Genomic DNA, 15000 nt, shown 5'->3' with positions numbered 1-15000 from the left:
GAGTGCCAAGCAGGGAAGAATGCTGGTATGAGCTTTTAAACATAACTGCTGCCAATCACATGGTGAATAAGATACTCTTTAGGGTTCATCCATCCATCCATCCATCTTCAACCGCTTATCCGGAATCGGGTCGCGGGGACAGCAGCTCCAGCAAAGACCCCCAGACTTCCCTCACCAGAGCAACATTTGCGACTTCCACCTGGGGAATCCCGAAGCGTTCCCAGGCCAGAGAGGAGATGTAATCCCCCCATCTGGTCCTTGGCCTGCCGCGGGGCCTCCTCCCAGTGGGACGTGCAACGAGGACCTCCCTAGGGAGACGCTCGTGAGGCATCCGCACGAGATGCCCGAACCACCTAAGCTGGCTCCTTTCCAAGCGAAGGAGCAGCGGCTCTACTCCGAGTCTCTCTCGGGTGACTGCACTTCTCACCCTATCTCTAAGGGAGATGCCAGCCACCCTTCTGAGGAAACTCATTTCGGCCGCTTGTATCCGCGATCTTATTCTTTCGGTCATTACCCACACTTCATGACCATAGGTGAGAGTAGGAATGTAGATAGCTCGGTAGACCGAGAGCTTTGCCTTCTGGCTCAGCTCCCGTTTCGTCACAACAGTGCGGCAGAGAGACTGCAATACTGCCCCAGCTGCTCCGATTCTCCGGCTGATTTCCTTCTCCATCTTTCCCTCACTCGTGAACAAGACCCCGAGATACTTAAACTCCTCCACCTGGGACAGAGTCCTGTCCCCTACCCGGACTGTACAAACCATCGGTTTCCTGCTGAGAACCATGGCCTCAGATTTGGAGATGCTGATCCTCATTCCAGCCGCTGAACACTCGGCTGCGAACCGATCCAGTGCGAGCTGAAGGTCACGAACCGAAGGTGCCATCAGGACCACATCATCTGCAAACAGCAGTGACGCAACCTTTAGCCCCCCGAGACGTATACCCTCTCCGCCATGGCCACGACTCCGCCTAGAAATCCTGTCCATGAAAATCACAAACAGGATAGGTGACAGAGCGCAGCCCTGGCGGAGACCAACCCCCACTGGAAACGGATCCGACTTACATCCAAGCACCCGGACACAACTCTCGCTTTGGTTGTACAGAGATTGGATGGCCCTCAACAGGGTTCCCCTCACTCCGTACTCCCTCAGCACCTCCCACAAGATCTCCCGAGGGACGCGGTCATACGCCTTCTCCAAATCCACAAAACACATGTAGACTGGATAGGCATACTCCCAGGCCCTCTCCAGGATTCCCGCAAGCGTAAAGAGTTGGTCAGTTGTTCCACGACCAGGACGGAATCCACATTGCTCCTCTTGAATCTGAGGTTCGACTATCGGCCGGACCCTCCTTTCCAGTACCTTGGCGTAAACTTTCCCAGGGAGGCTGAGTAGTGTGATACCCCTGTAATTAGCACACACCCTCTGGTCCCCCTTTTTGAAAAGGGGAACCACCACCCCAGACTGCCACTCCCTCGGCACTGTCCCAGACTTCCACGCAATGTTGAAAAGGCGTATCAACCAAGACAGCCCATCAACACCCAGAGCCTTCAGCATTTCTGGACGGATCTCGTCAACCCCCGGAGCTTTGCCACTGTGGAGTTGTCTAACTACCTCAGTGACTTCACTCCGAGAGATCGACGTCGATCCCCCATCATCCTCAGGCCCTGCTCCTATCAGGGAGGGTGTGTCTGATGTATTTGGGTTCAGGAGTTCCTCAAAGTGCTCTTTCCAACGCCCCACGACTTCCTCACTTGAAGTCAGCAAAGTCCCATCCTTGCCGTACACAGCTTGGATGGTTCCCTGCTTCCCCCTCCTGAGGTGCCGTATGGTCTTCCAGAACAGCTTTGGTGCCGCCCGATAGTCCTTCTCCATGGATTCCCCGAACTGCTCCCACACCCTCTGCTTAGCCTCGTCCACAGCCACGGCCGCTGCCCTTCGGGCCCGTCGGTACCTTGCAACTGCCTCCGGAGTCCCCTGGGATAACATACCCCGGTAGGACTCCTTCTTCAGTCGGACGGCTTCCCTGACCACCACTGTCCACCAGGGTGTTCGAGGGTTACCGCCCCTTGAGGCACCTAAGACCTTCTGGCCACAGCTCGCATCTGCAGCTTTAGCAATAGAGGCTTTGAACATTGCCCATTCCTGTTCAATGTCCCCAACCTCCACAGGGATGGCAGAGAAGTCCCGCCGGAGGTGGGAGTTGAAGTCCTTCCGGACAGAGGACTCCTCCAAACGTTCCCAGTTCACCCGCACTACACGCTTGGGTTTGCCAGGTCTGTCCAGAGGTTCCCCCGCCATCTAACCCAACTCACCACCAGATGGTGATCAGTTGACAGTTCAGCCCCTCTCTTCACCCGAGTGTCCAAAACATACGGCCTCAGATCAGCTGATACGATTACAAAATCGATCATTGATCTTTGGCCTAGGGTGCTCTGGTACCAGGTACACCTATGAGCATCCTTATGCTTGAACATGGTGTTTGTTATCGCAAGTCCGTGACTAGCACAGAAGTCCAATAACCATCCACCACTCAGGTTCAGATCAGGGAGACCGTTCCTCCCAATCACGCCAGTCCAAGTATCACTGTCATTGCCCACGTGCGCGTTGAAGTCCCCCAGCAAGACTATGGAATCCCCTGCCGGCGCCCCATACAGGACCCCATGCAAGGTATCCAAGAAGGCTGAATACTCTGAACTCCTGTTTGGTGCGTATGCACAAACAACAGTCAGAGTTTTCCCCCCTCCAACCCTAAGGCGAAGGGAGGCGACCCTCTTGTCCACTGGGGTGAACTCCAACGTACAGGCACTCAGCCGGGGACTCGTGAGTATCCCCACACCCGCCTGTGCCCTCACACCCTGAGCAACTCCAGAAGTGAACAAGGTCCATCCCTTGTCCAGGAGTGTGGTTTCAGAGCCCTTGCTATGCGTAGAGGTAAGCCCCACCAGATCCAACCGGTAGCGCTCCACCTCTCGCACCAGCTCAGGCTCCTTCCCCACCAGCGTAGAGACGTTCCACGTCCCGAAAGTCAGCCTCTGCCGCCCCGAATTGGTCCGTCCGGAGCCTCCACTTTCACCGCCATCCACTTGGCAGCGCACCCGACCCCACTGGTTCCGACCGCGGGTGGTGGGCCCACGTGGCAGAGAAGATGGTGTGTCCACGTAGCTTCTTCGGGCTGTGCCCGGCCGGGCTCCGTGGCAAGCCCGGCCACCAGGCGCTCGCTGACGAGCCCTACCTCCGGGCCTAGCTCCGGAGGAGGGCCCCGGGCTTCCTCCGGGCCGGGTAACGCATCCTCTTTTAGTGTAGTTCATGGGGGGTATCGTAACCCTGATGGGGGGGGCATTCGGGTGCTACACCTTGCCCAAGGGTGACCCGGAACTATGTAAGGCAGGGGCGTTCAACTCCCTGAGGCTTAATACAAGCCCACATACCAATTTAGGGTTCATATGTTTGTAAATCTGAATGTGATGAAGTCAGTGCCTCACCAGCCATGAACCTCACCGCACGTCACTGCTATATCGTGATATTCGAGTATACATTCTCACGCAGTTGCTTTTAGCTGCAGGCATTACACTACAGGCTCTTCTCACTCTTTCTAGTCTCTCCTTCTCACAGAGAGTTAATCAAGCGCACCTTCTTACATACGTCACATACGTATACGCCCTCGCTGAGCAGAGAGGTAGCAGCATGGCTAAAGTTAGCTGTGGTGCGAGTGGTAATACGAGAGAAAGAAGGTGCGAATCTGGTAACAAATGAAGGCAGAATTAATTCCCAAGAAAAACAGCACGGGGTCCATCGTCTGGCGGTGGTTTGGCTTCAAGTGGGAATATGTCGAACAGACAACCGTAAATTGTCAAGTGTGGGGCGAAAGCGTTGCTACAAAAAGTAGCATTACTGCTAATATGTAGCATCATTTGAAAAGTCACCTGCTAGAGAATGAAGAGTGCTTACTCCGCATGTCAACATCTCCGTTCGGTGCCACACCAACAAAATGCCCAAGCAACCATTTCCACATCAATACCGTATGAAAAAAATAGTCCACGACATAAGGAGATAACGTCCGCCGGAACCTACCACATAGTGAAGGACATACACTATTTGATTTCCTATTATGCAGCTCATTTTTATTTGACAGTTAGTGAAATAGATTGTGTGACATCATGCACAAAAGTGCACTTTATTTGTTTTAAACTATTGTAGTGGCGTTCTGTACAAAAAGTGCACTTTAATTTAGTGTTGTTTTGATTTGTCATCTTAGTGACATCATGCACAAAAGTGCACTAATAGCTTGTTTTAAAATGTCTCTGACAATCTTGCACTTTCTGTTTTGGAATTGACATGAATGTTTGTGCCACTGCTTAATAACTGTTTAATAAATACAGTTTTGGTAAATTTACTTAGTTGTGATTTCCCTCTCTGCATGAAAGTTTAAAATGAGCATACATTAATGCAGTATGAACAAGAATGTTTTAATGTAGACACATAGAATCATCATACTGCTGTGATTATACAGGTATGCATCAAGTGTTCATTCAAGGCTAAGGCAAAATATCCCGATATATATCGTGTATCGTGACATGGCCTAAAAATAGAGATATTAAAAAAAGCCATATCGCCCAGCCCTAATTCAGGGTGAAGAATGACATGCAAGCAAAATAAATGTTTGTGCATATTTGGAAAGCTTTGTGAAATTGGTTATAAAATCTAAATGCAATTTAATACGGTGTTAGACTTTGATTATTTTATTTGCTTCAGACATACCGTTACATGGATACTCATATTTCATATACTTTAGTACAGAGGTCTTCAACATGAGTTCCATTATCCCCAAGGGTTTCCGCGGGGTTACAACAAGGAAGTCGTTATATATTTAGTTGATTGGATTTTTTCATGTGTATTATTTTTCCACAAATCTAAATGTTTTTAAATACACATTAACATTGATCCAACACACTGTAGTGTTGTTTAGAAATGCCATTGGGCATGAACACCCTACACACTGTACTTTGCAGTTTTAAAATAAAAACATAAAACTATATTATTGTATTCATGTTAGCATTTAAGATAGCTAGCAATTAGCACTGGAGTTGCTTGCTAGCGATTAGCGCTGTAATTGCCTGCCAGCGATTATCAGACTATTTTCCAGCTAGTGAATTTATTTCCAGCAAGCAATTTGCAGACCTGTTGCCTGCTAGCAATCAACACCCAAGTTGCCAGCTAGCAGATAACCCGATTTGCAGACTAATTGCCAGCTAGCGATTTGCGGACTAGTAGCCAGCTAGCAATTATTAGTGCTGGAGTTGCAAGCGAGTGATTTATAGTGCTCTAGTTGCCAGCCAGCAATTAGCGCTTTAGTTGCCAGCTACCAAATAGTGGCCTAGTTGCTAACTAGTGACCACCATGCTAGTTTGTCAGCTAGCGATTAGTGTGCGAGTTAATGATTAATGCATTGTCAATAGGGATGTCCGATAATGGCTTTTTGCATATTCCGATATTGTCCAGCTCTCAATTACCGATACCGATATCAACCGATACAGATATCAACCGATACCGATATATACAGTCGTGGAATTAACACATTATTATGCCTAATTTGGACAACCAGGTATGGTGAAGATAAGGTCCTTTTTTTAAAAAATTCTAAAATAAAATAAGATAAATAAATTAAAAACATTTTCTTGAATAAAAAAGAAATTATAACAATATAAAAACAGTTACATAGAAACTAGTAATTAATGAAAATGAGTAAAATTAACTGTTAAAGGTTAGTACTATTAGTGGACCAGCAGCACGCACAATCATGTGTGCTTACGGACTGTATCCCTTGCAGACTGTATTGATATATATTGATATATAATGTAGGAACCAGAATATTAATAACAGAAAGAAACAACCATTTTGTGTGAATGAGTGTGAATGGGGGAGGGAGGTTTTTTGGGTTGGTGTACTAATTGTAAGTGTATCTTGTGTTTTTTATGTTGATTTAATAAAAAAATAAAATAAAATAAAAAAACGATACCGATAATAAAAAAACGATACCGATCATTTCCGATATTACATTTTAAAGCATTAATCGGCCGATAATATCGGCAGGCCGATATTATCGGACATCTCTAATTGTCAACTAACTATTAGCAGCACTACAGCTATTATTTGAATATCTTAGTAGTGCACAATAAGAGGGCATGTTTATGACCAGTTTAATATGATACTTTCTACAAGATGTATAAGTAGGGGTCCCCGCTCCATCGTTCAATCAGTTTGGGGGCCCTTGATCTGGACAAGGTTGAAGACCCCTGCTTAAGTATATATATTTTTTCACCCCACTTTCAGCTTTTCACTGTCACTTTTCATGTCCATCACATGTATGGTTTTGGTTAGTTCCTTCCTGACGCAAGGCAGAGGCGTGTACCTTTACACCACCAGATATATAACTATGTGCATGCCGTATATTTTTTAATATTGCCGATATTATCGGACATCTCTAATTGTCAACTAACTATTAGCAGCACTACTGCTATTATTTGAATATCTTAGTAGTGCACAATAAGAGGGTATGTTTATGACCAGTTTAATATGACACTTTCTACAAGATGTATAAGTAGGGGTCCCCGCTCCATCGTTCAATCAGTTTGGGGGCCCTTGATCTGGACAAGATTGAAGATCCCTGCTTAAGTATATATATTTTTTCACCCCACTTTCAGCTTTTCACTGTCACTTTTCATGTCCATCACATGTATGGTTTTGGTTAGTTCCTTCCTGACGCAAGGCAGAGGCGTGTACCTTTACACCACCAGATATATAACTATGTGCATGCCGTATATTTTTTAATATTATAACAAGGGTAAAAGCCTCACCCCAATAGGTTCCGCAACCTCCTCCCCGACCAGGCCTACTCTGCTGTGATTGGTCAGGGTCTGCAAAGTTTGCAGAAGAATACAATCAAGCTGCCTGCTGAAAATGGGCTCTGGGCCACACCTTGGACACTGTTGCAATCCAATGTGTTCAGACCATTGCAACACCCACAGGCTGCAGGAGGTTTCAATCCAAAGAACTTTATTGGATCCATTATGATCAGGCACAGAGAAGCTGAGACATTCTGACACTCTCAGGCACCAGTGTGGATTGTTTTTTTTTTGCAATAACTTAAAAATGCTTTGAGGAGATTTTAGCAGTGCAAAAAACTAGTCATTAAATTTGGATTTGTTCACACAGAAACCCTAAATATTTTGGCATGCATGTTAGCGCATGACCCTGCTTTAGAATGTAAACAAAGACGGATAGCATTTCCTCAAGCATGCTTACATTAGGTCTAGTTGGGATTCAACAAAAACGGTTATTAGAACAGTTCTCTAGACATGAACTTAACATAAGAGCTCCCAGTAGCACCATTCAGCAACATTTAGCACAGACATTGAAGTGAATGGGACCCATCAGGCAGGGACAGGAGTTGCAGTCCAGCTGGCCCCTGCTGATGGGTTCTGAACAAGGAGACAGGAAGGACAAAGAGGAAGGACGACATGGAGAGGTTGTGGGCTCCAGCAAAACTAAAGTGGGGCCCGGGACAGACTCACCGGTGGGGCCTCCGTGGATGGTGTGGTTGCGCTGACTGGCCTGAGACTGGGACGCCACCTGGCTATGGCTCTGGGTTTGTTGGAGAATGTTCAGACATTCTCCCAGGCAGCTGAGCGTGGCGGCCGAGGTCGCTTTGAGCAGCAGCAGGTCCTGGTCTAGGCAGGAGAGGGGGCCTTTGGTGGGTAACAAGTCAATGGACTGGACGAGGTTCTTTTGCTGGCCCTCAGCTTGGGACATCATCTGGAAGAAAAACATGACATTTATTCATTTATTTACAGTCAGCGGGTACATTTTACAAAAAGAAACAAAACCGTTAGTGGTACTTTAAAAAAACACATCTGACGTACACTTTGCAGTTTGACCACTCTTTTTTTTTTTTTAATAACATATCTTGCAAATAGACACGCTTTACTTTTTAGGGACCAGGTCCCTTTGGGACAGAGGACCCTATTGAATTTCTAGCGTTAAATTATTATACCGCCGCCTCTTTGAGCTGTAATTTGACCCCGTTAACATGCTTCAAAACTCACCAAATTGGACACACACATCAGGACTGGCGAAAAAGTTTTGTCCAAACAGTCACCTTTTTTCAAACATTATCTCCTCTGAGCGCGTTTGTTGTGTCGGCTTCAAATTAGCACAGGACAGAGATTTAACCCTTCTGATTAAAAGTTGATGAAAGAGTTTTAATTACTGCTCCGGTTTGGATTTTATGAGCCCTCAAAGAACCGCTGCGCTGAAAAACATTTCAAAGATGGCCGCCGTGAGCAACGTGAGCTGAGACCGTCTCTACACAAGTCCCAGTATGCAATGTTATAAATGGCATAAATGCGCCAGTGACACAAGATTTTAAAAGGCAGAAAGCACCAGCGTGACCCCACTGTGCAGAGAAGGTAGGTAATATGCGGGTGCAAATAGGTTGAATGGGTAAAGGCAGGAAGCACCAGCGTGACCTTACTATGCAGAGAAGGTAGGTAATGTGCAGGTAAAGATATGTTGTATGGGTGAAAGAAAGAAGCACCAGTGTGACCCCAGGATGCAGGGAAGGTAAGTAATGTGCAGGTAAAGATATGTTGAATGGGTAAAGGCAGGAAACACCAGCTGGACTCCAGGATACAGAGAAGGTAGGTAATGTGCAGGTAAAGATATGTTGAATGGGTAAAGGCAGAAAGCACCAGTGTGACCCCAGGATGCAGAAGAGATGAGCAGGTAAAGATATGTTAAATGGGTGAAAGCAGGAAACATCAGCGTGAATAATCGGTCCCGTCCATCGCTGCTTGCAGCTTTAATTTTCACTTGCTTTTTGTGTTTTTGTGATGCCACCACAAGAAAAATTGTATGATTACCCTACGCCTAGCAAACTGAAGCTGCGAGAGTTTTTGTACAGATTTAAACCGTGATCATGACGACAAGTTTACTATGCAGACACCTCCAACTTGAGCTCTGTCCATCATAAGCTGCAGTGTTTATGGACTTAACAAAAGCATGTGACACAATTAATCATAATATTGTAAATAATAAACTAGAACGGTAAAGCATTAGAGGGTTGGTCGGAAGTTACTTAACCAACAGTAAGCAATACGTGAAGCTAGGCGAAGACACATCTACACCGCTAAATATACACTATATTGCCAAAAGTATTTGGTCACCCATCCAAATGATCAGAATCAGGTGTCCTAATCACTTGGCCCGGCCACAGGTGTATAAAATCAAGCACTTAGGCATGGAGACTGTTTCTACAAACATTTGTGAAAGAATGGGCCGCTCTCAGGAGCTCAGTGATTTCCAGCGTGGAACTGTCATAGGATGCCACCTGTGCAACAAATCCAGTCGTGAAATTTCCTCGCTCCTAAATATTCCAAAGTCAACTGTCGGATTTATTATAAGAAAATGGAAGAGTTTGGGAACAACAGCAACTCAGCCACAAAGTGGTAGGCCACGTAAACCGACAGAGAGGGGTCGGCGGATGCTAAAGCGCTTAGTGCAAAGAGGTCGCCGACTTTCTGCACAGTCAGTTGCTACAGAGCTCCAAACTTCATGTCACCTTCCAATTAGCCCACGTACAGTATGCAGAGAGCTTTATGGAATGGGTTTCCATGGCCGAGCAGCTGTATCTAAGGCATACATCACCAAGTCCAATGCAAAGCGTCGGATGCAGTGGTGTAAAGCACTGTACAGCAGTGGAGACGCGTTCTCTGGAGTGATAAATCACGCGTTTCCATCTGGCAATCTGATGGACGAGTCTGGGTTTAGAGCAGGGGTGTCAAACTCATTTCAGCTCAGGGGCCGCATGGAGGAAAATCTATTACCAAGTGGGCCGGAATGGTAAAATCATGGCATGATAACTTAAAAATAAAGACAACTCTGGGTTGTTTTCTTCGTTTTACTTTGGCCAAAAATAGAACAAGCACATTCTGAAAACGTACAAATCACAGATAATCCTCTGGACAAATCACTTCAAGTTAGTTGAAAATTCTGAGGAAATTGGTGCAGCTTAAAAAAAACAATGAGTTTAGACTTTGTCTCGGTGTATCTACAAAGCTAGGATTAAACTTTAAAGATTGAACAACAAACACGTGTAAACTCTTCTAGGTATCAAATACCTCCTTTGTCATGTCCACGTATCAATCCAGTGCTAACTCAACAAACCGTAAGAAACGGAGGTAAAAACTATTCAGAAGGGTTAAGTTTTCTCGTTTTTGACAGAGACATGATGGGGGAGTAAGGGAGCCAAATTAACGATGTGTTTGAAGCAGAAGACATAAAACCCAAGATTTTTTCTGTTTCATTTCGGTCGAGGGAGAGGAAGACGCCACGCTTTACTTTGTACTTCTTGCTAGTCCTAACAGACATGCTATTGTGACATCCAGTGGACACATTTAGAACAGCAGTTTCTTTCTTTCAAAATACTTGGCAAACTCATCACGCGGGCCGCATAAAACCTGTTCGCGGGCCTGATCCGGCCCACGGGCCGTACGTTCGACATCCCTGGTTTAGAGGTTGCCAGGAGAAAGGTACATTTAGGACTGCATTGTGCCGAGTGTGAAATTTGGTGCAGGAGGAATTATGGTGTGGGGTTGTTTTTCAGGAGTTGGGCTTGGCCCTTTAGTTCCAGTGAAAGGAACTTTGAATGCTCCAGGATACCAAAACATTTTGGGCAATTCCATGCTCCCAACCTTGTGGGAACAGTTTGGAGCGGGCCCCTTCCTCTTCCAACATGACTGTGCACCAGTGCACAAAGCAAGGTCCATAAAGACATGGATGACAGAGTCTGGTGTGGATGAACTTGACTGGCCTGCACAGAGTCCTGACCTGAACCCGATAGAACACCTTTGGGATGAATTAGACCGGAGACCGAGAGCCAGGCCTTCTCGACCGACATCAGTGTGTGACCTCACCAATGCGCTTTTGGAAGAATGGTTGAAAATTCCGATAAACACACTCCGCAACCTTGTGGACAGCCTTCCCAGAAGAGTTGAAGCTGTAATAGCTGCAAAAGGTGGACCGACATCATATTGAACCCTATGGGTTAGGAATGGGATGGCACATCAAGTTCATATGTGAGTCAAGGCAGGTGGCTAAATACTTTAGTTTTTGCTTCATTCCTGTGAGAATCCTGCATGTGAATGAAGCATTAAGGAGTAATGTTTGTTTCATTCATTCAGAACAACCTGCAGTGTGCTCAAACAACCACCATGTAGCTAGCATCAGTGAGCAGATAATACTGTATCATCGCTTTCTCTGTTGGACTTTTAAGGTCAGTAGTGCATTTTTCATGCATTTTTCTTCACTCACGCTTTAAGTGAGGAAACTAACCCAGACCCACTGTATCACTCGACAAATCATTTAAAAAAAAAAAAAGAAATTCTAGGGATCTATTCCATTGCATATATTGATGTGGTGCTTCTATCTACAGGAAGATCTAGGCCCCTTGTGTACTCCGAGAGTTTGCGTGCTGCTTGCTGCACATCAGCCATATTGGCTTAGATGACCACCACAGTTTTTCACTTCCGGGAAGAAGTCATGTCACAAAATACAAGCAATTGGTAAGAAAAGTTGGCTTTCGATAATATTGCAAAAAAAAAACGGCAGGTAATATGTCGCCTAATAGGTGCCATTTCGGGTCCTTGTACACACACCATAATAATACCCGTATGTTGAATCACAACACATATGACTACGGTAGCCGTAATGCTCTGACAATCAATTAAGCGTTGTATTAAAATATGTTGACGAGCACCATCTTGAAGTCCACACGTGTCGATTATGTGTGACTGCCATCTATTTACTTTTCATTGAGGTCGGTAAGCACAACCGGACTTATTCCGTACATTCGGCGCACCGGATTTTAAGGCGCACTGTCGATTTTTGATTAAATGAAAGGATTTTTAATGTGTGCCTAATAGTCCGAAAAATACGGTAGTTTGTATTTCTTGTTTAGCACTTAGCAATACATGATGCATAGTGGTTCACTAAAGCTGGATCTGTTCAGCCCATAGCTTCTAAAACGTGTTGCTCATCCTCCTTACATTTAGGCTAAAAAATATAAGTTTCTGATTTTCATTTGTCCCAAAGTAATCTTGTTCATCTCTAAAAGTCTGCCATGATTAGTAGTGTTTTTGTTGAAGGGAAAAGCGAACGTTGTGATTAGAGATATCCGATATTGTCCAACTCTTAATTACAGATTCCGATATCAATTGATACCGATATATACAGTCGTGGAATTAACACATTATTATGCCTAATTTTGTTGTGATGCCCCGCTGGATGCATTAAACAATGTAGCAAGGTTTTCCAAAATAAATCAACTCAAGTTATGGAAAAAAAATGCCAACATGGCACTGCCATATTTATTATTGAAGTCACAAAGTGCATTATTTTTTTAAACATGCCTCCAAACAGCAGCTTGGAATTTGGGACATGCTCTCCCTGAGAGAGCATTAGGAGGTTGAGGTGGGCGGGGGTAGCGGGGGGTGTATATTGTAGCGTCCTGGAAGAGTTAGTGCTGCAAGGGGTTCTGGGTATTTGTTCTGTTGTGTTTATGTTGTGTTACGGTGCGGATGTTCTCCCGAAATGTGTTTGTCATTCTTGTTTGGTGTGGGTTCACAGTGTGACGCATTTTTGTAACAGTGTTAAAGTTGTTTATACGGCCACCCGCAGTGTGACCTGTATGGCTGTTGACCAAGTATGCCTTGCATTCACTTGTGTGTGTAAAGCCGTAGGTATTATTGAATTGGGCCGGCATGCAAAGGCAGTGCCTTTAAGGTTTATTGGCGCTCTGTACTTCTCCCTACGTCCGTGTACCACTCCGTACAGCGGCGTTTTAAAAAGTCATAAATTTTACTTTTTGAAACAGATACCGATCATTTCTGATATCACATTTTAAAGCATTTATCGGCCGATAATATCCGCAGCCCGATATTATCGGACATCTCTAGTTGTGATGCGTCTGTAAAATGTGTTTGCCGCTGTATGCTTAAAATACGTAAATATTACATGTGCCTGTTACTACATTACATGTATACTTACAGTGTATATATGAAACGTTGATGGAGGTGTTTGGATGTTTTTAGAGCGCTTTAAAGGCGGAATAGAGCGGCTTCCATTGACTCCATTGTTTGCCAACGTTTATTTACGAGTTATAATGCATTAAAAAAACATGTGTTCTTGTCCTATATAAAGATTGTGAACGATAGGCAACATTTCCCAAAAAAGGAGCAGTTCCCCTTTTAGAAAAGATCTTAGATCCAAATACCGTAGTTTTTTGTGACACCATCATCTTTTTAGTTGAACCTCCAAAGCCAAATGTGTTCCTATTTTAGTTAAGCGAGGTAAGTAAAAAAGTAAAACAAATCAAGTTGCTCCTATCCACCCTGTTAGCACAATGACAAGTTGTCTACGATTATTTCACATACAACTTCCACTTCACTCACCCTTAACTCTAGTGCACTGGTCCAGTTTCGAAAAAGTCTTTCATCACGGTAGTACATGAGAAATGAAAATGTTTGCAGAAAGGCAGAGCAGAGGCAGTAGCAGGATAAATTGCAGGTCTTAATTCAAATTCTGAAAGCTCTCTTGGATAAATACCAGCCGGCCGCCAAAAATGCCGGAGTGCCGTGAATTTCTAATCTTTTAAAATGTCAGTGGCATACTTTGTTGAGCTCTGTCACTTCGTCCACCACCATTTCCTGTCCACATCCATCTGTCTAAATGTGATAAGGTAAATTCCAACATCCCCTTGAAGACGATATACCGGCATCTCCATGGAAAAGTGCTAAAGCCAAAAACCATCTAGACAGATCTGTACTGTACTTCAAGGAGACACTCACACTAGGCCAGGGCAAAAAAAATTCTATTGGCCCACTGAGTAACAGGAATAAAAGAGCAAAAAGGCGTGAAGTGATAAGAATAAAGATGAAATGTTGATGTTACTAATAACACAAAGTGTTATCTTTGAATACATATAACATCTTTAAAGGCCTACTGAAACCCACTACTACCGTTCACGCAGTCTGATAGTTTATACATCAATGATGTGTATGATGTGTCCTTTTCTTTTTTAAATGACACAGTTAGTCATATGAAGCCCTCTTGTTCTCCTGCAGATGCCCTCCCACCTCGCCTGTTTAAGGAGGTACTTGCTACTATTGGATCAAGTGTCCTTAACATTATCAATAGTAGCCTCTCTTCTGGAATAGTTCCAGTAGAGTTTAAACATGCAGTGGTACGACCTCTACTTAAAAAACCAAGCCTCGACCCCTCTCTCCTCTCTAACCTTAGACCTATCTCTAATCTTCCATACATTTCCAAAATATTAGAGAAGGTTGTCTACAGTCAGTTGTTGCCCTTCTTAGAGGATAATGGTATCACTGAGCTGTTCCAGTCCGGTTTTAAAGCCCTCCACAGCACAGAGTCAGCGCTTTTAAAAGTTTTTAACGATATCCTCCTGTCAACTGATTCTGGTAAATATGTTGTCCTGGTGCTTTTAGATCTGTCTGCTGAGTTCGACACCGTCGACCACGCCACTTTAATCACTCGTCTTGAGAACTGTGTGGACACTAAGGGCGCCGCTCTCAACTGGTTCCGGTCGTACCTAACCGACAGGAGTTTTTGTGTAAAAATAGACAGTTTTATGTCTTCCACAGCTCCTTTACCACATGGGGTTCCCCAGGGCTCAATTCTTGCCCCAATCTTATTTGCGCTTTACCTTCTCCCCCTTGGTTCTATTTTTAGGAAGTACGATATTGCATTTCATTTTTATGCCGATGATTGCCAGATTTATTTTCCCATGGCACAAAATAACACGGTTCAACGTCTTATTGACTGCCTGCACGACATCAAAGCCTGGCTTTCAGCTAACTTCCTGAGCCTAAATGAAGACAAAACAGAAGTTATGTTGTTCGGTCCAAGTCGCTCTCCCTCCCCCA

The 15000-nt window shown here is 44.8% G+C and overlaps 1 protein-coding gene across 1 annotated transcript in view; it reads right to left on the bottom strand.

The window, feature by feature from the left end:
- The window catches only part of LOC133636229 (oxysterol-binding protein-related protein 10-like), a 212920-nt gene that overhangs the window by 91005 nt on the left and 106915 nt on the right, over positions 1-15000 (bottom strand). Inside the window, exon 6 of the mRNA XM_062030021.1 lies at positions 7573-7813. Coding sequence (XP_061886005.1) covers positions 7573-7813 — 241 coding nt within the window. The remainder of the gene's footprint in view (positions 1-7572; positions 7814-15000) is intronic.

The sequence above is a fragment of the Entelurus aequoreus genome, linkage group LG20 (assembly GCF_033978785.1).
Source record: "Entelurus aequoreus isolate RoL-2023_Sb linkage group LG20, RoL_Eaeq_v1.1, whole genome shotgun sequence".
Taxonomy (NCBI): domain Eukaryota; kingdom Metazoa; phylum Chordata; class Actinopteri; order Syngnathiformes; family Syngnathidae; genus Entelurus; species Entelurus aequoreus.
Note: the sequence above shows the minus strand (reverse complement) of the source record. Positions and strands in the feature narration are given on the sequence as shown.